At 39.2% G+C, this 27,847-nt stretch overlaps 2 protein-coding genes and 1 long non-coding RNA gene across 5 annotated transcripts in view; 2 read left to right on the top strand and 1 right to left on the bottom strand.

Annotated features, from left to right (window-relative positions):
• LOC138404264 (uncharacterized) overlaps positions 1-27,847 on the top strand; it is a 99,380-nt gene that overhangs the window by 62,586 nt on the left and 8,947 nt on the right. The window lies entirely within an intron of this gene.
• Positions 136-10,130, top strand: LOC117994206 (sorting nexin-7-like). 2 transcript variants are annotated; one of them, XM_069507762.1, is made up of 10 exons: positions 136-257; positions 2,627-2,774; positions 3,269-3,388; positions 3,962-4,103; positions 4,562-4,644; positions 6,004-6,095; positions 7,169-7,297; positions 7,730-7,929; positions 8,541-8,586; positions 8,793-10,130. In XM_069507762.1, the coding sequence occupies exons 2-10, from the start codon at positions 2,646-2,648 to the stop codon at positions 9,367-9,369; spliced, it is 1,518 nt and encodes a 505-aa protein (XP_069363863.1). In that variant the 5' UTR covers positions 136-257; positions 2,627-2,645; the 3' UTR covers positions 9,370-10,130. The 2 variants fall into 2 exon arrangements, with proteins under 2 accessions (XP_069363863.1, XP_034837982.1); XM_034982091.2 differs by having other exon boundaries at positions 151-257; positions 2,642-2,774.
• On the bottom strand, positions 7,758-27,177 carry LOC117994211 (pyridoxal phosphate phosphatase PHOSPHO2-like). 2 transcript variants are annotated; one of them, XM_069507801.1, is made up of 5 exons: positions 26,849-27,177; positions 23,928-24,116; positions 21,610-21,828; positions 20,618-20,787; positions 7,758-7,895 (listed from the first exon to the last, which is right to left on the bottom strand). In XM_069507801.1, the coding sequence occupies exons 1-4, from the start codon at positions 26,999-27,001 to the stop codon at positions 20,632-20,634; spliced, it is 717 nt and encodes a 238-aa protein (XP_069363902.1). In that variant the 5' UTR covers positions 27,002-27,177; the 3' UTR covers positions 7,758-7,895; positions 20,618-20,631. The 2 variants fall into 2 exon arrangements, with proteins under 2 accessions (XP_069363902.1, XP_069363901.1); XM_069507800.1 differs by lacking the exon at positions 7,758-7,895 and having other exon boundaries at positions 16,938-20,787.

The raw sequence follows: 27,847 nt of genomic DNA, 5'->3' as shown, positions 1-27,847 counted from the left end.
CTCGTTCCCACTATCAAGCAAAATGGATCGTTAAAAAAATCCGTTCCCATTATCGACATCTGCATCTCGCATCCCTAGTTCCTTCCATAGACAACTTAGCTCTTTAGATAGTCTATGATTGTCATTTTATTTTCGGTGATTTGTGTCAAACAAATGTGTCAAAATCAAAATTTTTAAGGAATAAAATGGAATTTTACTAATTTCGTGTATTAAAATTAAATGAGTGTAGCAATTCGGTGTTTATTTACGTAAATCAGGTAAGCTAAACATGTTTTTATTTATTACACCTATGTGTAACTTGTGAACTAGACAAATTTGTGTTGCATCGGTGCATTATCGATCCTTATTTAGTTAAATGGGGCGAAAAGAAAAGGCGTTTTTAAACTTTCGCCCACCTTTCTATTGTTATCGTACGATAACGAGCTATATATAAAGCAAACAAGCGATAAGAGCATACGCCCACTTTATTATTTATCATTAAAATTACATTGCAACAATTTGGTGTGAATATTGTTTTAAAAGTAAAATTATAATATTAGTTTCGGTCGTTTTTATAAAAAGTTTTATTGGGTAGCTAAGTACGTACCTAACTAAACAATGGAATTTTTATTCATGGGAGACTTGGGTCGTGGCTGGTTGTTAGCCTACTGACAAATACCTATTTATTTCGTGTTGGTATTGGTACACTGCCGCGACGAAACCCTTTAGTACCATTGAGTAGGTAGTATGGCATTATAAAGCCATAACTCATTCAAATCCATACTATAATTGACACATTTTAAACTGAGTCGTCGAGTTATCTGTCTGTTTCACTCGCACTTACAGGTTGTAGGTGCCAGAAACCTGTTAGTGTGAGCAAAACAGACAGATAACTCGATGACTCAGTTTAAAATGCGTCGGCTATAACTGTTATTGTTATCCATAATCCATACTATTACTATAAATGCGAAAGTGTGTTTGTCTGTTTGTCTGCTAGCTTTTCACGACCCAACCGTTCAACCAATTTTGATGAGATTTGGTACTGAGTTAGCTCATCCCGGGGATGGACAAAACCTTTTTATCCTGGAAAATTAGAGTTCCCACAGGATTTAAAAAACCTAAATCCATGTGGTCTAGGTCCCGGGTATCATCTAGTAATATTAATGTGAAAGTGTGTATGTCTGTTAGCTTTTCACAGCCCATCTATTAAACTGATTTTGGTGAAATTTGGTACGGCGATAGCTTCAATCCCTGGAATGGACACAGGCTAATTTTTATCCCAGAAAATCCAGAACTGGTGATGGGTTGATCATGATGATGATTATGTATTCTCTAGAATCTAGAATCTGCCAGTTAGTGAAGAATGTACCACTACAATACAATTCTTTATTTGCATATGTATGTAGGTACATAAGGTGTTAAATCTAATAAACATAGTCCAGCACATTAGCCATGTCGATTGTCGGCGTACAAATATAGTAGACAGTTGAGTTTATTAAGTATGAATATTTTTTTTATAAAATACAGACAAATCATAAAATTAAACTTAGTAAGTACGAGTAATAAATATACCATAACATTTTACATTTTTGATAAGAACAATTATTGTAAATGTCAAAAAACAAATAAATGTAGGCACTGTAATAAATTTTAATTTAAATTAATGTCCAACAATAAAATGTTAAAATCGCTTTTTATCATGTTGGAAAAATTCTTCACTGATTTGAAATACTTTTCCTACCAAGAAAAAGTATCAGACAGGTACCTGTATAAGGAAACTAAACTACTAACTTAGTACACTAAAGTACTTAGTTAGTTACATAATCTAGTCATTAAACATCTGAGAATAACTGACATGTAATTATCCAGTGAACCAATCAATGAGTCAGCTCTATTACTCATATGGCAGATCGTGAGTTATTTTTTTGCCTACTTATATCATTGCTAGCTGACGCCCGCGATGTCGCGTGGATTTAGCTTTTTCAAAAATCCTGTGGGAACTCTTTGATTTTCCGGAATAAAAATAAGCTTTATCTATACCCATGCAAAAAATCACGTCAATCTGTTGCACCGCTGCGACGTGATTGAAGGACAAACCAAAAAGCAAACACACTTTCGCATTTATAATAAGGGTACTGATAGCCATACTAGCGATGTAGTGAGTGAGGTAATGATGCCCGCGACTCTGTCCGCGTGAGTTTAGAATTTTTAAAATCCTATGGGAACTCTTTGATTTTCCGGAATAAAATCCGGAAAAAGGAAAAAGGAAAGTATCCTGTATCCTTCCCTGGGATGTAAGCTATATCTGTACCAAATTTCATCAAAATCGGTTTAACGGATGGGCCGTGAAAAGCTAGCAGACAGACAGACACACTTTCACATTTATAATATTAAAGTCTAAAGTCTAAATATATAAAAGGAAAGGTGACTGACTGACTGACTGATCTATCAACGCACAGCTCAAACTACTGGACGGATCGGGCTTAAATTTGACATGCAGATAGCTATTATGACATAGACATCCTCTAAGAAAGGATTTTTGAAAATTCAACCCCTAAGGGGGTGAAATAGGGGTTTAGAATTTGTGTACCACGCGGACGAAGTCGCGAGCATAAGCTAGTATAAGATAAAATGGAACTGTGTGTAGGTAATATTGCTGTAGAGTTATGGCCAGCGAGAGCAGTTCTGCGGTGCTGGAGCTCAACGACGCAGACACGGAGGCCCCCAGCGTGACGGACGACGCGCACGATGCCACTCCTCTTATCATGGAGCATGGATATGATATCGCTGTTAAGGTACTTCACTACCCATATTATTAATGCAAAAGTGTGTCTGTCTGTCTGTCTGCTTGCTTTTCTCGGCCCAACCGTTTAACCGATTTTGATGAAATTTGGTACAGAGATAGCTTGCATCACGGGGAAGGACATAGGATACTCTTGAACCCGGAAAATCAAAGAGTTCCCACAGGATTTTACAAATAAGTGGCGAGGTTAGACCCGACCCGCCAACAGGGGTCTTTCACAACCAGCCAACATAACCGAATCAAGCTTTTTATAATATAAACCAACATAACTTGTACCCCGCTCCTTATACAACACCTTCTATATTTGAGAGCTCAAGTCACACCGGTTATGGGGTGGTCTGGAATCGCCAATAAATAGCTACTGTCGAGAATTCAGCCTCCGCCTTAGTTATAAGATGTAATGTGGCTTCTTTCTTGTATGATGGTACGAAACCCTTCGTGTGCGAGTCCGGCTCGCGCTTGATCGGTGTATTGTGTTTGTTCCAGGTGGACGCGCCCATGAAGCAGCTGTCGACCCTAGAGACGTTTGTGACATATAGAGTGCGGTGTGTCTGTGCGCGCTGGAGCACGCCGCCCTACGTGCGACGAAGATATAACCACTTCAAGGTGAGTACCCACACCCAGTAGAGTCAGAGCCGTCTTTACCCGGGCGCGGGGGTTCAAGAGGTGTGGTGCACCCGGGCGCAGAGTCCTAGGGAACGCAAGGCGACCGCCATAAATTTCGATAGGTAGTTACTTATTGCACTGATATCACGCGAGCGGTGCCGCGGGCACAGCCAGTAGCGTAACAAGGCAGAATGCCACTTGCCCACCGACTAACAGCCCCACAGCTCTCGAAGGCCGGGGGCTACAAGAAAAATTCGTGCTTGTTTTATCTAATTGCGAATAACCTAGAGATATGATTTGGAAGTGTGTCGAAAAGTATGGCGCCTCCCACCATACATTGGTCAGAGCCTTCAACAAGAAGGCTGCCTGGGAAGTAGTGCGGGCTTTAACGGGGCATTGCGGGTTAACAGACACGTGTACAACCTCAAGCTTCAATGCTGTAAGAATCCTATAAGGGTTTCTTTTTTCCTTTTGAGGTACGGAACCCTAAAAAAGTGTTATATATTTGTACGAGAGTACGGAACCCTACGTGTGAGAGTCAAAATCGGACTTGATCGATTTTTTCCATTGCAGTTGCTACATAAACGCTTGTCCACGGCTCACCCGCTGGTGGCGGCGCCGCCCTTGCCTCCGCTGCACTCTGCGAGACAGCAACTAGACAGATACTCCCCCGTCTTCGTCGCTGTGAGATGTTTGGCCTTACACACGTTCCTTGGTAAGAACACGCCATCATCATCATCATCATCAAAATCATCATCATGGTCATCATGATCATCATTATCGTCAGTACATGAAGTTCCCACGGGATTTTTAAAAACCTAAATCCACGCGGACGAAGTCGTGGGCATCAGCTAGTCAGTACCCTTATTATAAATGCTAAAGTGTGTTTGTTTGTTGGTTAGTTGGTTTATTGGTTTGTTGGTTTGTCCTTCACACGTCGCAACGGTGCAACGGATTGACGTGATTTTTTGCATGTGTATAGATAAAGACCTGGAGAGTGACATAGGCTACTTTTTATCCCGGAAAATCAAAGAGTTCCCACGGGATTTTTAAAAACCTAATTCCACGCGGACGAATTCGCAGGCATCAGCTAGTTATTTATAAATTTCATTGAAGTGTAGGTAAAACACTAAATTATAAAACATAGTAAAATGTTGTGATTTTGTTTGTCAGAGCGCGTGGCCAAGCATCCGATCCTGACCCACAGCGACGACTTCCGGCTGTTCCTGACCACGCCCGACGACGAGCTGGACAAGGTATGTCATTGTTTACCCTGCAACTACCATCGCCGGCCCACTACAGAGCACGGCTCACGCTAGCACAGTTCACGACAGTTAGGGAAGCTGTGATAGCCTAGTGGTTAGGACGTCCGCCTCCTAATCGGAGGTTGGGGGTTCTATCCCGGGCACTAACTCTAACTTTTCAGAGTTATGTGCGTTTTAATTAATTAGCTATCACTTGCTTTAATGGTGGAGGAAAACATCGTGAGGAAACCTGCATACCTGAGAGTTCTCCATAATATGCTCAAAGGTGTGTGAAGTCTACCAATCCGCACATGGCCAACGTGGTAGACTATGGCCAAACTCTTCTCACTCTGAGAGGAGACCCGTGCTCTGTAGTGAGCTGGTGATGGGTTTATCATGATGATGATGATGATGATGATGATGAGGGAACTTGTAACAAAAAGTCGAGGGTTTGACATTACTGGCAGGCGTCCAATGTAGTATTTGACGCAGGTAGCCCTAAAGTATCCCTATTTTTCACGTCACCATGGCCTAATATTTGACACTAGCTTATGCTCGCGACTTCGTCCGCGTGGACTACACAAAATTTCGAACCCCTATTTCACCCCCTCAGGAGTTGAATTTTCAAAAATCCTTTCTTAGCGGATGCCTACGTCATAATAGCTATCTGCATGCCAAATTTCAGCATGATCCGTCCAGTAGTTTGAGCTGTGCGTTGATACTTGATAGATCAGTCAGTCAGTCACTTTTCCTTTTATATATTTAGATATTGTCGAACTACATCAAATATAAATTATTTCTCAGTGATTATTAAATAGTGGGTCTTCCAAAATACGTAAAATCCACGCCCTTTGTTGGTTTTAAGTGTAACAACCATTTTAAATTAGCGATTAAACTAAAAAAGTACGTCATTATGATGTGACGTCACACTCTAGTATTTCATAGAATATCGCACACTAAGCGCGCGTTTTGACGTTTGATAAAAAGTTACTGACTTGACTAGTTGTCAAATACCGTATTGGGTTAGGGGGCGTCCATAAATTACGTGGTGTTTTTTTTGAATTTTTTCTTTCGAAGGAATTAGTAAATGATCTTAATCGTATTACGATAACGTTAAGATAAAATCTTAAGCATGTACAATCTAGATTAAATGGACCAAAATAGTATAATTTTTTTTTTGTTTGAATCAGAAAAAAAATTGCGTGATATTTGCCGAAACCCCCCCTCTCTCCAACGTAAAATTAGATGAGATTTGACTCGACCCCCTCCCCCCTTAAACATCTCACGTAATTTATGGACGACCCCTTACAGGATCAAACCGACAGAACCCAAAAATGATTTGACTTTGACTTTGATATACTCTCTACCCAGGTGTTCAAGAGTGAGAACAGTGCACTGAACCTCTGGGGCTTCAGTGCTGCTCTGTACGGAGGCGGAGAGTCCAAGCCTGCCAACGGAGCCAGGTAAACACTATCCATACAATCCAATCCAATCCATCAGCCTGTTTGCGTCCACTGCTGGACATAGGCCTTTCCAAGAGCGCGCCACCAAACACGGTCCTCCGCCTTCATCATCCATCCGCTCCCCAACACCAATTCATCGGTCCAGCACGCTGGAGGTTGTCCCACACTGCACTTACCGGTACGCAGTCTCCACTCCAGAACACCTGCCCATTGCCACTTCAGCTGGGTTATTCTCGTTGAGTCACACCCCCGTGTGTAACACTGTTAGTCAACGGGAATTTTTAAAAATAGTTGTACCTTACTAATCCTTTGAGCTATGTCGGTCGCTTTTGTTCTTCTGCGAATTTCCTCGTTCCGACGAGGTGATTACGTATCTCGCGACAGGCGTAAATCTCGCGATCACTGCTGTCAAACGTCCAGCTAGAGAGAGACGGCAATAGCCACAAGGCAAAATAAGAAGAAGAAGAGAGACAGCAAATGAACTGTCGCATTGCTACTACTGTCGCGTTGCTGTCGCTACTGCAACGTTTAACGTAATCACCCCGCTGATTTTATCCCTGAGAGTGACATCCAACATAGCTCGCTCCATAGCGCGCTGAGTTTTATACTATCCATAATTCCATACAATTTTTAGGGTCCCGTACCTCAAAAGGAAAAACGGAACCCTTATAGGATCACTTTGTTGTCTGTCTGTCTGTCAAGAAACCTACAGGGTACTTCCCGTTGACCTAGAATCATGAAATTTGGCAGGTAGGTAGATCTTATAGCTGACATTTAGGGAAAAATCTGAAAACTGTGAATTTGTGGTTACATCACACAAATTAAATTGTGGTCATGAACTAATAATTAGTATATTCAATTTTCGAAACTGTAAGATAACTATATCAAGTGGGGTTATCATATGAAAGGTCTTCACCTGTACATTCTAAAACAGATTTTTATTTATTTTTATGAATCATAGTTTTGAATTATCGTGCAAAATGTCGAAAAAATACGACCGTAGTACGGAACCCTCAGTGCGCGAGCCTGACTCGCACTTGGCCGGTTTTTTAATTTTTTATTGACTATTTCAGAGTGAAAGACCCGGAATTTAGTTCGGCAGCGGACTACCTACAGTCTCTGCAGCAGAAACTGACTACCCTCTGCATGCTGACCAGCAAGCTGTACAAGGGCTCCGTGTCACTCAGCACTGAGCTCATGGGGTACGTGTCTCACCTTCACTACAATTGTACAAACTTGCTTTTCCTACATGTTTAGTATGGGGAGGACTGGTGACTGGGTTTGGTATAGGTTCATGAGCTGCCATGACGTCACACGGATTTATTTCTTTTTCTTAGAGGAACACATTACAACTACAATCCATATGACGTCACAGTCGAAATTCATCATGGCGGCTCCAATTTCGTGCGTTTCGATTTTTTTATTTATTTTTTATTTGGAAAACAAACAGCTATACATTTTACATGATTTTCACCTTTGTTTGTAGAACAGATAAAAAAAACGAAATCTATAAAATTCATTATATAATTTTATAAACTGAAAGTAACATTTTTCGATTGCTTATTGCTATCTTGTTATACATTTTTAGATTTTTTCTCGGCTGGTGTAAAATACCCTATTTCCCTTTATTCCAGTATGCGTCGTGTATGCGACGCGTGGGCGGTACAAGCGGGGGGTCGCTGTGGGGCTGCGGTCGCGGGCTGCGGGGTCGGCGCCTCCGCCGCCGCGACCCCCCGCGCTCGGGCTCCGCTCAAGTACCGCGCCTCTCTGCCGCTGCTGGCGGCCTACGCGGGCGCTCATCTGGACAAGATACGGAGTAGAGACACGCTACATGGTATGTATGGTCTTGCGACGCGTGGGCGGTACAAGCGGGGGATCGCTGTAGGGAGGAGGTCGAGGTAAAAGTGGGGGAGTCGCTGTGGGGTCACAACACGGGGTGTCAACAGGGTACAAGCACGGGGGTCGCGGTATAAGTGAGGGGTCGCGGTAAAAAACGAAGGGGTCGCGATACAAGCATAGGGGTCGATGTGGGGTTGCAATAAAAATAGGGGGGTTGCGGTTCACCGAGTGGTGGCGCTCAAGTACCGCGCCACTCTGCCGCTGCAGGTGGTCTACGCTGGGGCTCATTTCGACAAAATACACAGCAGAGATGTGCTACATGGTGTGTATGATGTCTTGGAACTTGTATATACAGTGCTCTGTAGGAAAAACTTCGTTAGCGCGATCCAGGATCGAGTGAGTGGCGACATCTAGTTGCTGTGTGTGGGCGACTGCCACAAGTGGCTTTGTTTATAAAATGCAGTTCCTCTTCTTGTACCTCTGTCGGTCGCGTCTCGTCTGTCATATAGACGTGCTGCCCAGCCATTAACTTGTGTTCTATTTTTACTTTTTCTTAAAATCTGTTCAGCCTTTGAAGATTATCAGCTCTTTTTTTTATTGTTCCAGCTGCCTACGTAGCTGGGAACAACGCCACAGATGAAGTACATAACCGGTATGGACCGCTCACTATAACTCCGTCATGTTGGCACCATTGCTGTCAGGTTTTTATCTGTGTGCTGAAGGTGACTGACTGACTGACTGATCTATCAACGCACAGCTCAAACTACTGGACGGATTGTGCTGAAATCATGCAGCTTTGCATGTCAGTCAGCTTTTCTTTTTATATATTCTATATAAATAAAAATTCTATATTTCCAGATTAGAGCAAGCCTCCGAAGCCCTACGTTCAGAGCTATCCGACTGGATCCCGAAAACTAGAACGGAGATCCGTTCCTTACTCCTGGAACTAGCTGACAGACAAGTGGCCATCCACACTCAAGCCCTAATGGGCTGGGAGCACGCCCTCAAGTTGTCCACCGAAGACATCTCCGAGGTGTTCAAAACAGTATCAAAATCGGCCGTGCAAAACCTATCGCCGACCAAATGTAGAAATCTGATGACACCCGAAACTGAACGAGATCTAGATGATATTGATATAGAGAACTATAGCAACGACTCTGACATACAGGATGTTTCGCATTTGGACGTTTCCAATATACAGGATGATTTCAAAAGTGATGTCGGTGAAAAAAGTGATTTGAACTGCGACAAAAGTGTCAAAAGTGAATTGAACAGTGACAAAAGTGTCAAAAGTGATTTGAATGGTGACAAAAGTGATGTGAAAAGTGTTGCAAGTGACCAGGGGGTGTCAAATGGTGAGGAGTTGGATTTAAAGGAAGAAAGTTTAAAATTTTCGGATCCGTTGAAGGATTTTTCGGAAGTGGACTTGTCGTGATTCTGCGATTCCATTTTTTGTAATATAATGAAAGATTTTTGATTTTTCATTTACTTATTATTGTATTAGCTGATGCCCGCGACTTCGTCCGCGTGGAATTAGGTTTTTAAAAATCCCGTGGGAACTCTTTGATTTTCCGGGATAAAATGTAGCCTATGTCACTCTGCAGGTCTTTATCTATACACATGCAAAAAATCACGTCAATCCGTTGCACCGTTGCGACGTGATTGAAGGACAAACCAACAAACAAACATACTCTCGCATTTATAATAAGGGTAGTGATAATTGACTACAGTAGGTACTACCATTTTTATAACTTGCTACTACACTAAAAAGACAACTCTAAAACCATCTTCGCATTATTGCCTTTCTAATGATACTTCCAGCACATTGGTTTCAAAGTCTATAATGGACACAGGTAGAAACATTTTTTGTTCCTTCTATTCTATTCTCTTCTATTTCCAAAAAAAAAAGTGATATTGGCTAGGACGTTCTCCTTCTTTTCCGGAGGTCGGGGGTTCGATCCCGGTCACGCAGCTCTGACTTCTCGGAGTTGTGTGTTTTAAGAAATATCACTTGCTTTAACGGTGAAGGAAAACATCGTGAGGAAACCTGCATGCCTGAGAGTTCTCCATAATGTTCTTGAAGGTGTGTGAAGTCTACCAATCCGCACTGAGCCAGCGTGGTAGACTGACCTAAACCCTTCTCATTCTAAGAGAAGACCCGTGCTCAGTAATGGGCCGGCGAAAGGGGTTGATAATGATGATCACAGACTACAGTGTATATAGGAGATAGACTGGTAAGTCGGGCCGTCAAGGCGCCCACTTGAAAAGCGCCATCTAGGAGACGGGTTTGGTACTAAATACAGCCAATACCCAGTATATATACCTACCTATATACATACTTTATAGTTTCTAAATTAGGTAGGAATGTGGTGTTTGATTTGCGGGAGTTTTGAATGGATAATGGTACTTATCTTGGCAATACTGATAATTACCAATATCACAATGGCATTTAACTCCCGCCAATCAAATTTAATTCAAAAATTAAACACAACTTATTATAAGTTATTTAAACTTTTTCAATTTATTTTTTTTATAATAAATATCAGCATCACATTTAAGTGGATCTCTTGCATCAAAAAAGTGAATTTTTCCATTTAAAATAAAATTAATATCTTTGCACCAGTTATTTATAAAAAAAATGACAGTTTCCTTGGTCAAAAAATTAATAATTTTGTCTCTATGTGAGCTACATGATATAAAGTTAAAATTTATATTTGATAATAGTATTAATTTTACGTACTCTTGTATTTTATTTTTATTACTTCTGTTTTTCAAAATTTCAATTACGTGATTTTCGATCTCAGCGAAGCAATCAAAAATGTTTCTCGTTGGATAACATAGCCATACTTTGTCATTGTATTCGCTAATTTTAATATGTTTATGAAAAGCCTCCAGTTCCTTACTTTTAAACACTTCAATGCATTCAGGACAACTTTTGAAAACTTTTTTTTGCACTTTTGTCACAAGCCATCCACTGCAATATGCTACTGCCGCACACCTCTCTACATCTGTCGGAGATTTGCCTTCAATTAGTTTATTTGTATTTATATTTTCAATGTTCAAATCATTAAAATCTATTTCTATATTTTCTGTGTTTTCTTCGTTACTCTTTTCGCTACTTTTAATAAGATTTTTTAAATTGTTTAGGCAAAAGTCCCCATCTTTTTCACAATTTGCCCCGACAGAATGAGGAGATGTTAAATTATTTACCATTAACGTCTTATATGCTGCTTGAAACCCATATGCATTTGGCATATTGTTTGAATGGCCCTGTGCTCTTATTGCACCAAAAAAGTTTTCCAAGGGGTCCTGATTTAAATGTCAACAAAAGTGAAGTTACATTGAGGGACTTTAAATGATTGATTAATAACTGGAACCCTTCAATTGTTTTTATCCAGCTCGAAATTGATGGAACAGAGGCTTTTCTCCCATCCTTTGTAACAAAGACCATGGACTTCAATACTGGCAAACTTTTTCTCCATAACTGGTGATGAGGAGATTTGGGAGTTACAGCAGTTCTATAAATTTTACCGTTTCTTATTTTGCTGTAACTCCCATTTACAGAATCAAATAATTGGTCCATCAATATTAACAAATCGGCCGTGTCTTTATTTTCAGCTGGAAGTTGCCCACAATCTAAAAAGAATAAAAGGACATGTTAAATACTCATAAAATAAATTATAATAAGTAAAAATTAAAATATTCTATTCTACTAATTAATAAGAATGGAACACAATACACAAATAAGCTGGATAGCCTAGTGGTTATGATGTCGTCTCCTACTCGGCGGTCACGGGTTCGATCCAGGGCTTCAGGGATCCAACGTGATAGACTGCCCAAAACCCTTCCCACTCTAAGAGGAGACCCGTACTCTGTAGTGACCCGGCGGTGGAGTGATCATGATGATCATGATGAAGTAGAAAACCTTGCATAAAGAGTAAAATCCACTAACTTTGACAATGGTAAAGAGCGCAATGTACATCAGTATACAAATCAAGTAGGTACCTGCCATATATCCAAGAGCAACGCCGACTGTCCGACTGAATACCTGAGTGCAGTGTTTCACTTTCATTTTAGGTATTAGTTTGGGCACAACATGTTGCGCCGTTAATTTAGGCACCAAGCGGACACCTTTATAACCTGGCTGCCTGTGGTACATTTCTTCTAAATGCTGCCATTTTGCAACTTTTTGCTTCCCATCTTGGGTAAACATTAAATTTTTGTTCAACAAATTATTTCTTATACCCTTCATCAGATGGGGTGCATCAAATAAAGGAAAAATCTTTTTTTTATTTAATTCAAAAAACCCACCAGTCCATTCTTTGTTGTCTCTTAAATATTCTATTCTAGTCTCATTTAGTAAACTGTTTATAGCAGCTCGGTTTGATGCCCCCGGTCACAAACAGTGGCCACAACTTTTAAACCTGTGGCTTCTACTTCTTTTATGACAGTTTTTATTTGTGCCTTAAGCTGTCTGCTTTAGTAGAGCCTCTACAAAATGTGAAATAAACTGGTTGTTTGAATTTTTTTATGATACCTCTCACCATAAACACCAAAACATGGTCACAAATTTGCTTCTTTTTTTCCTCACCGTCATCCACCATACCAATAATTTCATCATTTTTTCTGCAGTAGGCTAAATTTGGTGAAATTGCCATTTCATCAAAGATAATCGTACAAAACTTATGGTTGTCATTTAACTTTGTTACAGGTTTCTTTAATTCTTCAAATAATTCCACGGTTTTACCTGGCTTGAGGTTTATTTTTTGTAATAAAGTAGAAAGTGTTTTTCTCTTAGGCAAAACACTAAAAGAACTTAGAAACCTATATGCCTTTGGACTGCGCTTGTAGAATGCAAGGGCAAGAATTTTTTCTTTAATTGTGAAGCGTCTTCCTTTTGCTTTCTTTCCAAATTGAGTGACTTGCATAGCAAAAAAAGTTTTTGTCTCTTCACTCATATTTTTCATCAAAAGCTCAAATGCTTCGGTCTTTTTAAGTTTAATAGCAGCCTTCTTCTTAAAGTAGTCTTTCTGTATTCAACATTTTTTTAATTGATATCTCATATTTGAAATTTCTTTGCAGAGTTCCTTCTCTTGTTTGGTGAGAACCCACTTCTTAGCTGAAAGTAAATGACATCAAATATTAAAAATTGCTGTTCATTAAGTACCATCATGATTAATCATGGTTCGTCATTAAGTGCAATCGTATAACCATTATGTTAAAAAGCGGTGACAGCCTAGTAGCTATGACTTTTCGACAGGTTGGGGGTGCAATCAATTCTAACTTTGCAGAGTTATGTGCATTTTAAGAAATTAAATATCACTTGCTTTAATGGTGAACGAAAAAATATCTTAAGGAAACCTGCATGGCAGACGATGGCCTAAACTCATCTCACTCTTAGAGGAGACCTATGCTCAGTAATAAGCTGGCAATGAGTTGATCATGACTAAAGATATTATCAATGAGCAATAAATTCTTAGGATTATCAAAATAGAGCCTTTTTAACCGACTTCAAAAAAAGGAGGAGGTTCTCAATTCGTCGGAATCTTTTTTTTACTGTTATTCTGCTGCTAGTCTTTCTGACCGTGTATAATATTGTTGTCTTGAAGTCATATTATACAGAGTTATTTAGACAACCTGGCATTTTTGGGGCAGAAAAAATATTGATCCCAACTTGATATGCCTGAGACTTTGTCCACATGAATTTGTTTTTAAAAGTGTCTGCTACAGACAGAGTATGAAGCATGGCATGATCACCACAGTAAGTTATAATATTTAACTAAGCCAAGTAAGTTATAAAAACTTTTTAGTTTAAAACTAAGGATTCTGATATACCTTTTAAATTGTCCTTTGAGTTTAACTTAATAGCAACTGCAGGTACTGCTTTACTTGATGTTGCAACAAGTCCTGCAAAATACCAAAAATAACACATGAGATAATAATACGATAATCTATACCAACCAATTTTTAAAAAATCTTTTACAAGTAGAAATCTACATTATTCCTGAGTAACATAAGCTATATTTTATTTTCAAAAAATTAGAGATCCACATGAAAACTGTAATAAGCTACCCATGCGAAGGTAAGGTCACTAGTTAATACTAAAGCTACCAACAATGGAAATGAAAAAATGATGTTTGATTTGAAAGGTATCAAACTTTCACATCAGTAGTTCATTTAAGTTATACTACACTATTCTATTAGTATCTAATTAAATTGAAATGATATGATCATGTAAATCAAAAACACTATTTTTTTGCATTTCCTATTGTATGGCATATACATATCTGCCATGTTAAAAAATAAACTTAAAGGCGATTTAAAATTATAGGGTACTAGCTTATGCTTTCGACTTCGTCCGCATGGACTACACAAATTTCAAACCCCTATTTCACCCCCTTAGGGGTTAAATTTTCAAAAATCCTTTCTTAGCGGATGCCTACATCATAATAGCTATCTGCATGCCAAATTTCAGCCTGATCCGTCCAGTAGTTGGAGCTGTGCGTTGATAGATCAGTCAGTCAGTCACCTTTTCCTTTTATATATTTAGATTTAAGATTTATAATTACCTGGTGCCATTTCCATTTCATTTGATATGAAACTGGAGCTAGTATGCGGTTCAGAAACAATTATTGCTTCAGCAGCAGCCATATTCTCTAAAATAAAAATATCAATATCAAAACCATAATAAAGTAAATACATTGAGATATGAATTATTCACATTAGAGAGTAAGACTTGTCCATGTTTCTACATAAAAAGTTCTTTTAAATAATTAACTTGAAACCATAGCTATCTGATATTCTGTGACAAGTTACATAATATCTAAAATATACCAATTAGCAAGTGACAATATTTGCTAGTTACAAAGGTACTTTAAAAATGTCTAACCAACCTGCTAAACAGAGTGATGGGATGGCTAGGGAACACAACTTTGTTGGGTACAAATAAATGTCCTCAAAATGTCTACGACAGACCCTTCTGTTGCTGTAAATGTAATCTTTATCTAATTCCGCTACATGACCCCCAATCTTCTTCAGCCACACTTGAAACAAATCAATGTGCTGATTTGGGTTGGGGAAACGGTGCAGTGAGATACCTGGAAATACATAATGAAGTAAAGATATTAAACATCAAGCTTATCTAATTATAGTGATCCGACTAATAGCTTATTTCTATTGAGAAAAGTGCTAAAAACATTAAGTCACTGTTCAAACATCAACATTTTAGGGTTTAGTACCTACATCTCACGTTTGCAATTAAACAAAACTGTGGTGCTAGAGCTAACGCATCTTGTCAAAAAGGCATCCTTGCATCACTGCATCCTTGAAATGATAACTTTCAAGGGCAATCTTCCGATTGAATCAATTGAGTATATGAGGCAGCAAGCAATATTTTCTGATATAAAACAGAACGAATTTACTTACCATCACCTGCAACAGTTGAACAGCCAGGCACACAACATACTTTTTGAGACATTTTACAAATCTAAACTTCTAAACCACTAAACAAAATCAGATTGCAACAGAGTTCAGGGGGAAAGCCAAGTTATCGTTTACACAAGAAACAGTAGTCCAAAAAACAAGCCAAAATAATAAACGTAGGGATCGTCGGAGTCCGAAAGCAAAGCAAAAGTCGTGAAATCTTTAATATCAAATAAAATTACTCCCAAAACTGTAGAACCACCGTAGAATTTCGTTATGAAATGAATTCAAATTTCAAACTTTTCTGACACTTGTCACCAGTTTTCTTGACCATAGATATGAAAATGTAGAATTTGAAGAACATTTAACTATTATTTTAAAAATAAAGCTTAATTTTAGCAAAATTTATAATAATTGAATATTTCTTTTTTCTAAATAAAAAGAAAGTATGTTTTTAATTTAATTTTTCACAATATTGGAACTTGAGTATTTTTTATTATGTTAACACTGTCATTAAAAATGACTTACATGTTAACACTGGAACATTATTTCTAAATCCAGCTCCTAGATGGCGCTATTAATCTAGTTTAGCAGCAGAGTTCTAAGATAGCATACCATGATGATGATATATTTTCAAGATTTCCATCTGAAAAATTTATTTTGCATTTGGTAAATTGTATTTATTTTGGTGATTTAGTTTTAGCAATAAAGACATTTGCATAATATTGATCTTGTTTTGTGTAAATATAATCCATACTAATTATTATTTATAATTTACTACCTGATGCCCGCGACTTCGTCCGCGTGGAATTAGGTTTTTAAAAATCCCGCGGGAACTCTTTGATTTTGCGGAATAAAAAGTAGTCTATGTGTTAATCGAGTGTATAATCTATCTCCATTCCAAATTTCATCCAAATCCGTTCAGCCGTTTTTGCGTGATTGAGTAACAAACATCCAAACATCCACACTTTCACATTTATAATATTAGTAGGATAAATGCGAAAGTGTGTCTGTCTGTCTGCTAGGCTTTCACGGCTCAACCGTTCAACCGATTTTGACGAAATTTTGTACAGAGATAGTGCATCCCGGAAAAGGACATAGGCTACTTTTTATCCCGGAAAATCAAAGAGTTCCCACAGGATTTAAAAAATCTAATTCCGCGCGGACGAAGTCGCGTTCATCATCTAGTATTAAAATAAAGGATTGTATCTGTATATAAAGGATTTACATATTTATTGAAACTAACCCATGCAATAAGTCCCGTTGATCCGTCGCGGCGTGATTGAAGAACAAACAAACGCTTCCGCATTTATATGAGTTGCAGGTAAGAGTTTTTCGGCTGTGAAATTCTCTACTAAATAAGTGATTTACTAGTTTTTTTTTTTCATAATTTTTTGTACTTTAGGAATTCGAGTATCGAGGATTATAATCCGGGTATCTTTAAAACAAGAGTGAATAGGCACCTTCTAGGCAAACGCGTCCCATCTTAGGCCATATCATCACTTTCCATCAGGTGTGATCGTGGTCAAGCGTGCGCCTATAATGAATAAAAAAAAAAAAAAAAAAAAAAAAAAAGAGTAAAGCCAAATAAAAACTATTGTAATTTCCAAAAAATCATGCCCCAAAATAAATTATTAGGTATTTTGTTATATTTCAAAAAAATTAAATATAAGGCGTTTTTTTGTATATATTTGTTCAATATGTACAGTTGATGAATTAAATTATACCAGTATTAAAACGAGTTTTTTTTGTTCCCCCAAAAATTTTGTACTGTCGCAAAAGTTCGGGTCTAAGTTTTTCTACGCGGCACCGTACCGGAACGCTAAAACGCTTGGCGGCTTTGCCAGTGGGGCGGTAAGCAAAGACTACAGTGTATAAAGGGTAAGGGTAACTCTCTCACCAGCTGGTGATTCGCTAACTCAGTTTCTAACACTGAATGATAGGCACGAAGCTCATTTTTTATTCCGTTGAAGGTTTTCTACGAAAAAATATTTTAATATCATCCAGTGAAACAACAATGTAGAACTAACCAACCTCGGTAGATGGCTATCATTTAGTGTTAGACACTGAGTTAGTGAATCACCTAGATCAGAGACAATATAGAAATAATACGTTTTTAACCGAGAATAGAACCCGGAACTCTATAAAATACACTCGATAAGACTATAGATCGCTGCGCCCGAAGAATTATTATTGACGATCAATTACTTCATCATGATCAATCCATCGCCGGCTCACTACAGATCACGGGCATGTTGGTAAAAGGTAAAGAAATAGAAGATATCTCTTACATAGTATAAAATAAAGTCGTTTCCTGCTGTCTGTCTGTATGTATGAACGCGTAGATCTTTTAAACTACGCAACGGATTTTAATGCGGTTTTCACCAATAGATAGAGTGATTCAAGAGGAAGGTTTATAGCGACATTCTCAAAAATTAGAGATCCCTAGAGAAATTGAAATGTGAATTAGGTCGGAAAAAATTCCTCTCATTTGAGAGTTTCCGAGCCAATGACACCACATTAGTATCTACAGTCTACATTGCACCCATGCGAAGCCGGGGCGGGTCGCTAGTATAAAATAAAGTCGCTTCCCGCTGTCTGTCTGTATGTATGAACGCGTAGATCTTTTAAACTACGCAACGGATTTTAATGCGGTTTTCACCAACAGATAGAGTGATTCAAGAGGAAGCTTTATAGCTTTAGCTACATTCTCAAAAAATTAGAGATCCCTAGAGAAATTGAAATATTGTGAATTAGGTCAGAAAAAAATCCTCTCATTTGAGTTTCCGAGGCAATGACACCACATAAGTATCTACATTGCACCCATGCGAAGCCGGGGCGGGTCGCTAGTGTATAATAAAGCATAATTTATATGATAGCTCGTGCTGAGAACGTCCGCCTCCTAATCAGAGGTCGGGGGTTCGAGCCCGGGCATGCACCTCTAACTTTTCGAAGTTTTGTGTCCACACATGGCACCTTCTCATTTTGGCAAACTTCACACACCTTTGAGAACATTATGGCCAACTCTCAGTCATGCAGTTTTCCTCCACCGTCGAAGCGAGTCATATTTAATTACTTAAAACGCACATAACTCCGAAAAGTTAGAGGTGCGTGTCCGGAATCGAACCTCCGACCTCCCGAAAAGGAGGCAGACGTCTTAACCACTAGGCTATCACCGCTCTACCGAGGTTAGTAAGGAAATAAAAAACATTTTATATTGGCAGCTATTTATTAGTAACATCACAGAACTTAAAGTTCTAAATTGCACTTATATAGGTAAATAACCCATCAGCGGCCAGCGCACACTAGAGCGTTTGTGCACTTATTCGTATTCGTAAAAATACGATTCAAATGGCCGTCATACAAAACATACATATTATGCATGTGCACTCGTTTGATTCGTATTTTGACGGATCCGTATTGATACGAACCAAAAGTGCACAAGCGTACGTTTAGTTTGTATGACGGCCACTGCGAATCGTATTTTTACGAAAACGAATACTCATGCCCTAAAGGCGTTTGTGCACTCATCCGTATTCGGTTCATATTCGTGTTTTTATGTGAGCAAAAACACGGTGAGCCGTATTGTTGCCTATATATATATGAACCGAATACGGATGAGTGCACAAACGGCCTAACAGTATGATAGGCAAACTATATTTTTTCTAATAACATCTTTTAATATGAATATATTATATTATGTTATAGGACATTGGACAATAATGGTCTCACCATAAAAAAACTTGAACGGTACGCGGCAGAAAGTAATGTACATCGACCTTTAGAAGGAGATAGCAGATTTGTAGAGCATTGTCTCCGTCGTTGAGACCGACAAAACGTCATATAGGTATGAGTGACAGAGACAACGCTCTACAAAGCCGAAATGTCATTCTAAAGGCCGATGTACATTACTTTCGGCCGCGGATTGTACAAAGTGTTTGTTCGGCTAACGGCCGCAATTAATATCAATCTCTGTAATAAGGAAGAATTTTCATTTTAATAAAAGGTAAAATTAAGTGCGAAATATTATTTTCTCTCCTATAAAAATATTTTAATCGTTTAAATAATAAAATAAATAATATTTAAATATAAGTTACTTGAATATCTAAACTAAAATTTGAACTATCGGACGTTTTATTACTTAAGCTATACACCCACTGTACAGCACAAATTGTGTCATGTAAAATATTGAATCATGTCATGCCCAACACAAAATGACAAGTCGTATTGAGAAATTTACAAAGAGGAGTCCAATTCTCATTTCCGAGATTAGTTTTGGAAGGAAGGATTGAGGGCAAAAGGGCTCCAGGTTGCCAAAGACGCAAATGGTTGGACGATATAAGGGGGTGGACAGGGCTTAGTTACCCAAAGCTGAAAGAGGCGGCTTTAAATAGAGAAGCTTTTCGCATGATGACCTCCAAACTTCGTTTTGAAGAAGGCACGCGATGATGATTGAGAAATCATATGCATTTTGTAAATTGAATTGTAGCGCTATTTAAAAAATACTTGTACGATTTAACAGATTCAATGTTTGCGAGCACTTTGTTAAGACTATTTTCCAAATCTGACTAATCTATCAACGCACAACTCAAACTACTGGACGGATCGGGCTGAAATTTGGCATGCAGATAGCTATTATGACGTGGACATCTGCTGAGAAAGGATTTTTGAAAATTCAACCCCTAAGGGGGTAAAATAGGGATTTGAAATTTGTATAGTCCACGCGGACGAAGTTGCGAGAATAAGCTAGTCTAATATACTGAAGCTTTCGAGAGTTACAGTCTCTAAGCCATTTTTTTTTTGCTTGTGAAACATGATGTCATTGAACATGACACATTGAAACTTTATGGACAATAATTTTTAGTAACTCTGTCACTAGTCGTGAGTCATGAGTCATGACCAATATCACATTATGTCTAGTGAGTGGCAACCTTAAAACATTTTTAGCTTGTGCAATATGACACTAGTAAGTATGCTAAAGTTTTGCGTAATTTTTGCAACATGTCGTAGGTCATGAGTCATGACCTGTCACGTGTCTAGTGGGCGGTAACCTCAAGGTTTTTTTTATTCATAATAGGCAAACGCTTGACCACAATCACATCTGATGGAAAGTGATGATGCGGCCTAAGATGGGAATCGTTTACCTAGAAGATACTTTTTCACATTTTTAGGGTTCCGTACCTCATAAGGAAAACGGAACCATTATAGGATCTGCATTTTGTTGTCTGTCTGTTCGTCCGGCTGTCTGTCAGTCTAGATGCCTATTCACTCTGCCCTAGCTGGCGGCACGTGGCCCAGAGACCAGTGTCTGCAGTATAGTGGACGCATGGCTCCAGGGCACCACGGCACACTTGACCTGGGGGCTGGGGGACGCCAGGGTCTTCTGGATCAGGTCGTCCATGGGGAAACCTTTCCTGGGGAACACTATTGCCTGCAAACAAAAAATATATAACTAGCTGATGCCCACGACTTCATCCGCGTGGAATTAGGTTTTTTAAAAATCCCGTGGGGACTATTTTGATTTTCCGGGATAAAAAGTAGGCTATGTCACTCTCCAGGTCTTTATCTATACCCATGCAAAAAATCACGACAAACTAACCAAAACACACTTTCGAATTTATAAGAATATGGGTAGTAATGTTACCTCACATCTCTACTGCGATTCAAATACACCTAGCGCCATCTAGTTTAAAACAAGTCAGTTACTATACTCACGTTAGGGAGTAAACTAGTGGCGGGACAGTAGTCATTCCTGCCATCGCCCGCGTAGACTATTCTCTCGTACTCTCGCGTCTGCGGCCAATGCGTTAGCGCGAGTGACTTGCGCAAGTTGTTGTGACAGCGCGAGCATATCAACTGTCCTGAGTTTCTCTATTGGTAATTATAGGCCATATGTTACCTAAATAATTTTAAATACACATCAAAAATTGCGAACCGGCAGGAATCGAACCCGCGTCTCCTGGGATCGCGCCCGACGCTCTAACCACTAAGCTACAGCCCGCTTACTGCCAGTGACGAAATTTGTGATGTGTACATGCTCACTCAGTACTGAATTTGTTCGATTCTTGCCGGTTCGCAATTTTTGATGTGTATTTAAAATTATTTAGAAATTTCCTTCAAGTGTAGGTGAAACACTATAAAAAATTATAAAAACATATGTTACCTTACAGCGTCTTGTTTCATATGAAAATTTCTTTGCCGCGATTCAAATACACCTAGCGCCATCTAGTTTAAAACAAGTTAATTTACTCACGTTAGGCGGTAAGCTGGTCGCGGGACAGTAGTCATTCCTGCCATCGCCCGCGTAGACTATTCTCTCGTACTGCCGGGACTGAGTCCAGTGCGCTAGCGCGAGTGACTTGCACAAGTTGGACGGACAGCGTGGGCAAGTCGCCTGGCGCATGCAGGGCTCTATGTAGAGGCGGTCGTTGCGCCAGAAAGCGCGGTTCGTTATCACCTCCGTTACTGATTCCTGGGGGACAAAGATATCACTCATCATCATCATCAACATCAATAGAGCCTCAATAGCTCAACGGGTAACGGAGTGGACTGAAAACCGAAAGGTCGACGGTTCAAACCCCGCCCGTTGCACTATTGTCGTACCTATTCCTAGCACAAGCTTGACGCTTAGTTGGAGAGGAAAGGGGAATATTAGTAATTTAACATGGCTTTGAAAAAAAAACATCATCAACCGATAGACGTCCACTGCTGGACATAGATAGGTCTATTGTAGGGACTTCCACACGCCACGGTCTTGTGCCGCCGCCATCCAGCGGCTCCCTGCGACTCGTCTGATGTCGTCCGTCCACCTTATGTGGGGTCCAACACTGCGTCTTCCGGTGCGAGGTCGCCATTCTAGCACCTTGGGACCCCAACGTCTATCGGTTTTTCGAATTATGTACCCTGCCCATTGCCATATGAGGCCTAAGTAATATTTAGTGAGGACTAAGGAGATAAAAAGCGGTGGTAGCCTAGTGGTTAGGACGTCCGCCTCCTAATCGGAGGTCGGAGGTTCGATCCCGGGCACGCACCTCTAACTTTTCAGAGTTATGTGCGTTTTAAGTAATTAAACATCACTTGCTTTAACGGTGACGGAAAACATCAAAACCTGCATGCCTGAGAGTTCTCCATAATATTTTATATAGTTGGATATGTAGGAACTAGTATTTATAATTTTTTTTGTGAAAACTTCACTGGCTTAATGAAATTTCTAGATTAAGGTTAAAACTATGTAATATGTTTGTTTTCTAAATAAAAAAAAATGTTCTCAAAGATGTGTGAAGCCTGCCAAATCTGCACTTGGCCAGGCGTGGTAGAGTCTGTAGTGAGCCGGCGATGAGATAGACACGTAATTTAGCAGGAAAAAATAATTCGTTATGATTGAGTTAGTCATATTAGAACATAGCAAGCTGCAAGGTTTATCACGAGCCCTACTCGTGATTGAAAAATTATACGTAACTATATTAACACCAAGTCATGACTTTGTTCACAGTACGGAGTACCTACTTACGCAGTTAGATTACAATTAGATTTTTCCTGTTTTTTGGGTTCCGTACCTCAAAAGGAACCCTAAGAACTAGCCCGCACCGCGGTAAATTAAATTCCGTACTTTTTTCCCCGCAAAATCTGTGAACTATAGAACTACATAGAATTAATTCCGCACCGCAACTCGACGCACCGTGGTGTGCGCTAGCTCTTATAGGATCACTCCGTTGTCTGTCTGTCCGTCTGTCTGGCGTGTCTGTCATGAAAACCTATAGGATATTTTCCGTTGCCACATCCATACTAATATTATAAATGCGAAAGTGTGTCTGGCTGTCTGTCTGTCTGCTAGCCTTTCACGGCCCATCCGTTCAACCGATTTTGATGAAAGGAGATTGCCCATTTTCTTAGGAGTTTAGGCCCCTAATATTATTGTTATGTCATCATGGTTTTAATTTTATTTTGTAGACAAATAATTACCTCTTTATATTCTGCAAACGATTTCCATTTATTCACCCTGATTATAAAGAAATCTTATTTTTTATGTTGCCGATATTGAAGTTATATTTAATTAATACTTCTTCAAAATAAATGGATTTTTACGATTTTAACTGTAATTGTTGATATTTTCAATAATAGAGTGAAAGAAAAGTCGTAACGAAACATATAATCGTAAGAAATAACACATTTTTAAAAATTAGTTTAAGTTTTGACCCGGCGCGCCACAAAGGAGGGCCCGTTCAGGGCGATCTCCTTTGGTACAGAGATAGGATCCCGTATTGCATCCCGGGGAAGGACATAGGACATATATCCCGGGAAATCAAAGAGTTCCCACGGGATTTTTGAAAACCTAAATCCACGCGGGCATCAGCTAGTCTTAAATAATTAAGCCTGTTACATTGGATACTTACTGGCTCTTGCATCATCATCATCATCATCAACCGATAGACGTCCACTGCTGGACATAGGTCTCTTGTAGGGACTTCCACACGCCACGGTCTTGCGCCGCCATCCAGCGGCTCGCGCAGACTCGTTTAATATCGTCTCTCAATCTAGATTCTGGCTCTAGATGATGATGATGATATTTACCTGCAGGCCATGAGTGTCAAGCCAGTGGTTGACGAAGACACTGTTGGCGTCAGTCAGCACCAGCACGTGCCAGTTCTCTCGCGCCAGGGTCTGGATGAGCTGTGGCATGCCAGGGTTGGCACGCATGGACGCTATGGACTCCAGGATGTCCGACGGATGGAAACCAGCTGAGTACGCATGCTCGAACACCTGGGAACGAAAAAGGGAATGTTTTACTTACAGTGCGACAAGGCCACATCATCACTTTCCATCAGGTGTGATTGTGGTCAAGCGTATAAATAAATAAATAAAATAAAATAGCCTTTATTCTCTGATACAATAATTATACATCTTATATTACTAACTAACCGTATTACTAATTTCTTATTTCCTATTATTTAATTATCCTATCCTATATAATTTATTCTAAAAATTGGTAACACCAGCAATTTACAGATCAGGTTGTCCTCTTTGGACATAGGCCTCCTCTAGACTTCTCCATTTTTTCCTATCTAACGCCAAGCGTATACCTACCTATAATGAATTTTAAAAAAAGGCTCTCTTGGCACTAGAATGACATTGACAGGGGGGCGCTGTTGGAGAACAAAGGCTTATAATATTCATACAAGAACAAAGGGGACACTTGACGGCAACGTTAGTTCCGATTTTCGCCACGCGCCAAGATAGCCTTTGTCGCACTGTATACTTGACGACCTCCCTGGCGCAGTGGTAAGCGCTGTTGTCTTATTAGTGGGAGGTCCCCGGTTCGATTCGAGTTCGAGTGAGACTCGCGCGCCGAGGGTTCCGTACTTCAGTCGTATTTATTCTACACTAGCTGACGAACTTCGTACCGCCTAACAGTCGATTCTTTTTTTTTTAAATACTTACATATTTTTAAATTTTTCTCTCCGTAAGAACCATCCGCGTACTTCAAGGAATATTATGAAAAAAGAATTAGCGAAATCGGTTCAGCTGTTCTCGAGATTTGCGATCAGCAACACATTTAGTGATTCATTTTTATATGTAGAGATTTTGCATGATAAATCAAAAACTATTATGCATAAAATTAATTAAAACTTTGTTTTAGAGTGTACAGGCTTGAATGTAAAGCCCTTTCATATGATACCCCACTTGGTATAGTTACCTTACTTTGGAAATTGAAAATGATAATTATTTGTTCATGAACACATTTAATTTTGTTTTGTTGATGTAACCACAAATTCATGGTTTACGGATTTATTCCTTAACTTGTGCTATAAGACCTACCTACCTGCCAAATTTCATGATCCTAGATCAACTGGAAGTACCCTATAGGTTTTCTTGACAGACACGACGAACAGACGGACATAAAGACAACAAAGTGATCCTTTAAGGGTCCCTTTTTTCCTTTTGAGGTATGGAACCCAAAAACAAATTTTTCAAATTCTGAAATTGCTCTTGGCCAGAATCGAACCTGGGACTTTCACATATAAGAGCACAGTGCTTATCAGTTTCCACTATGACAGAGAGGATATGCAACAATACGGTATTTGACAACTAGGCAAATCAGTGACTTTTTATCAAACGTCAAAACGCGCGCTTAGTATGCGAGATTCTATGAAATACTGGAATGTGACGTCACATCATAATGACGTACTTTTTAGGGTTCCGTACCTCAAAAGGAAAAACGGAACCCTTATAGGATCACTTTGTTGTCTGTCTGTTTGTCTGTCTGTCAAGAAACCTACAGGGTACTTCCCATTGACCTAGAAATCATGAAATTAGGCAGGTAGGTAGCAGACATTGAGGGGGAAATCTGAAAACCGTGAATTTGTGGTTAAATCACGAAAAAAATTAAATTGTGGTCATGAACTAATAATTAGTATTTTCAATTTTCATAGTGAGATAACTATATCAAGTGGGGTATCATATAAAAGGGCTTCACCTGTACATTCTATAACAGATTTTTATTTGTTTTTATGCATCACAGCTTTTGATTTATCGTGCAAAATGTCGATAAAACACGAATTACACTTAAAACTAAAAAAGGACGTGGATTTTACGTATTTTGGAAGATCCTGTTTAATAATCACTTAGAAATAATGTATTTTGATATAGGTAGTCAAATACCCAATTGAATGTGGATTATGTGATACAAAGATACCTATGTGAGTTTGTCACGTTTCTGGCGATGCGCCAATAACCTTGACCAATCACCTTGCCACTGAGCACACTAGATATTAGGAGTTGCAATTTTACGAAATAAAGCAAAATTTGTATTTGCTTCAGCAGTTCTAGAATCAAATCAAAATATATAATAACTAGTTGATGCACGTGACTTCGTTCGCGTGGATTTAGGTTTTTAAAAACCTGTTGGAACTCTTTGATTTTCCAGGATAAAAAATAGACTATGTCCTTCCCTGGGATGTAAGCTAACTATGTACCAAATTTCGTCAAAATCGGTTAAACTGTTGGGCCGTAAAAAGCTAGCACACAGATAGACAGACACACTTTCACATTTATAATGTTAGGATGGATGTGAAAGTGTGTTTGTTTGTTTGTTGATTTGTTGGTTTGTCCTTCAATCAAGTCGCAACGGAGCAACGGATCGACGTGATGTTTTGCATGGGTATAGTTAAAGACATGAAGAGTGACATAGGCTTCTTTTTAGCCTGGAAAACCAGAGAGTTCCCATGGGATTTATATAAACTTAAATCCTTGCGGGCATCACCTTCTTTAACATAAGATTACGCAAACATTACTGTGACTAAAAGCCATCATAGGAACTTTTTGTTGCCAATTAAACTTTCACAATAAAAAATTCTAACCTAGTTATCATATAAACTAATTATACTACGGCTAAAATACGTTGTAATACTAAAAATACACTCGTTATTTTTAAAAAGTTTTGTCAATTTCAGATTTTTTTTTTTCAGAAATGATGCACGACTTTTTATACTTACATCGCTCATATAGGGGGTCCAGTCTAGACTTCCAGCTTCCCACTCGGGCGGAGGCTTCTTCTCACGCAGTCTGTTGATTATCGTAGCATCTGAATCATCGCTAACGATTGTACGATCGAAATCAAACACCGCTAAGGACGGTAGCGGAGCCATGGTTAAAATGCGCGCGCACACGGCTGCGGATGGAAATGCACTGCGGCAAATTCTCGCGGCGGACGCGAAATTGATGAGACAAGGGATCTGGCATTGGCAATGGCATGCTGTGATGGAGTTTTTTGTTATTTTTCCGCAAATTCCAACAGCTGTTCCTGCTTTGTTGACAAATTTTAAACGTCAAGCATTACGTCAAACTCAAATGACAAGTGAATGACAAACTGTCATTTGCTGTGGACAAACTTCTGACAACAAATAGAAGTACCTTGTACGAAAAAATGTGGATCCATAGATGATAGAGATAACAACAACGCGACAAGGCTATCTTGGCGCGTGGCGAACAGTCATCTGAGCGAATATTGGAACTAGCGTTGCCGTCAAGTGTTCCCTTTGTTCTTGTTTGAATATATCTCTATGCACTGTAGTATAAAACATTCAAGTGTGGATCTGTCAATATTAATAGCACTAAAGAAATAAATGTTTCTAATCTAAAAAGACTCAAACAACCCAATCTTACGGTTTTTTAACTAGGTAGGTACCTACAAGTATTATTATGCCGGCGCCAGACTCCAACTGTCTGGAGCCGAGATTATATAAAATGGTAAAAATGTTCTGCCCACCTTATCGAGATGCTGCAAGCCAACTGCAAGCGCTCTGAAAGTCGCAGTATTAACACTAATTGTAGGTACATGCCGTAGCCACCTGTAGTGGTCGCAGACGAAACTTGTTGTTGAAACTTGTTGACGAAACTTGTCACAGAAGCTTGTTGCGGAAACTTGTTGGCCAAACTTGTTGACAAAACTTAATAACGAAGCCTGTTGTTGAAACTTGTTGCGGAACCCCCTG

The sequence above is a fragment of the Maniola hyperantus genome, chromosome 26, assembly GCF_902806685.2.
Source record: "Maniola hyperantus chromosome 26, iAphHyp1.2, whole genome shotgun sequence".
NCBI classification, from domain to species: Eukaryota; Metazoa; Arthropoda; class Insecta; order Lepidoptera; family Nymphalidae; genus Maniola; species Maniola hyperantus.
Note: the sequence above shows the minus strand (reverse complement) of the source record. Positions and strands in the feature narration are given on the sequence as shown.

Bases quoted from the DNA above. Each gene is read 5' to 3' on its own strand.
- LOC117994211 (XM_069507801.1), bottom strand. From the start codon at position 27,001: ATGGCTCCGCTACCGTCCTTAGCGGTGTTTGATTTCGATCGTACAATC. The intron at 24,117-26,848 runs GTAAGTATAAAA...TTTCGTTCCCAG, and splicing joins GGACCCCCTATATGAGCGAT to GTGTTCGAGCATGCGTACTC. The intron at 21,829-23,927 runs GTAAATATCATC...TTTGTCCCCCAG, and splicing joins TTGACACTCATGGCCTGCAG to GAATCAGTAACGGAGGTGAT.
- LOC117994206 (XM_069507762.1), top strand. From the start codon at position 2,646: ATGGCCAGCGAGAGCAGTTCTGCGGTGCTGGAGCTCAACGACGCAGAC. The intron at 2,775-3,268 runs GTACTTCACTAC...TGTTTGTTCCAG, and splicing joins GATATGATATCGCTGTTAAG to GTGGACGCGCCCATGAAGCA. The intron at 6,096-7,168 runs GTAAACACTATC...TGACTATTTCAG, and splicing joins AAGCCTGCCAACGGAGCCAG to AGTGAAAGACCCGGAATTTA.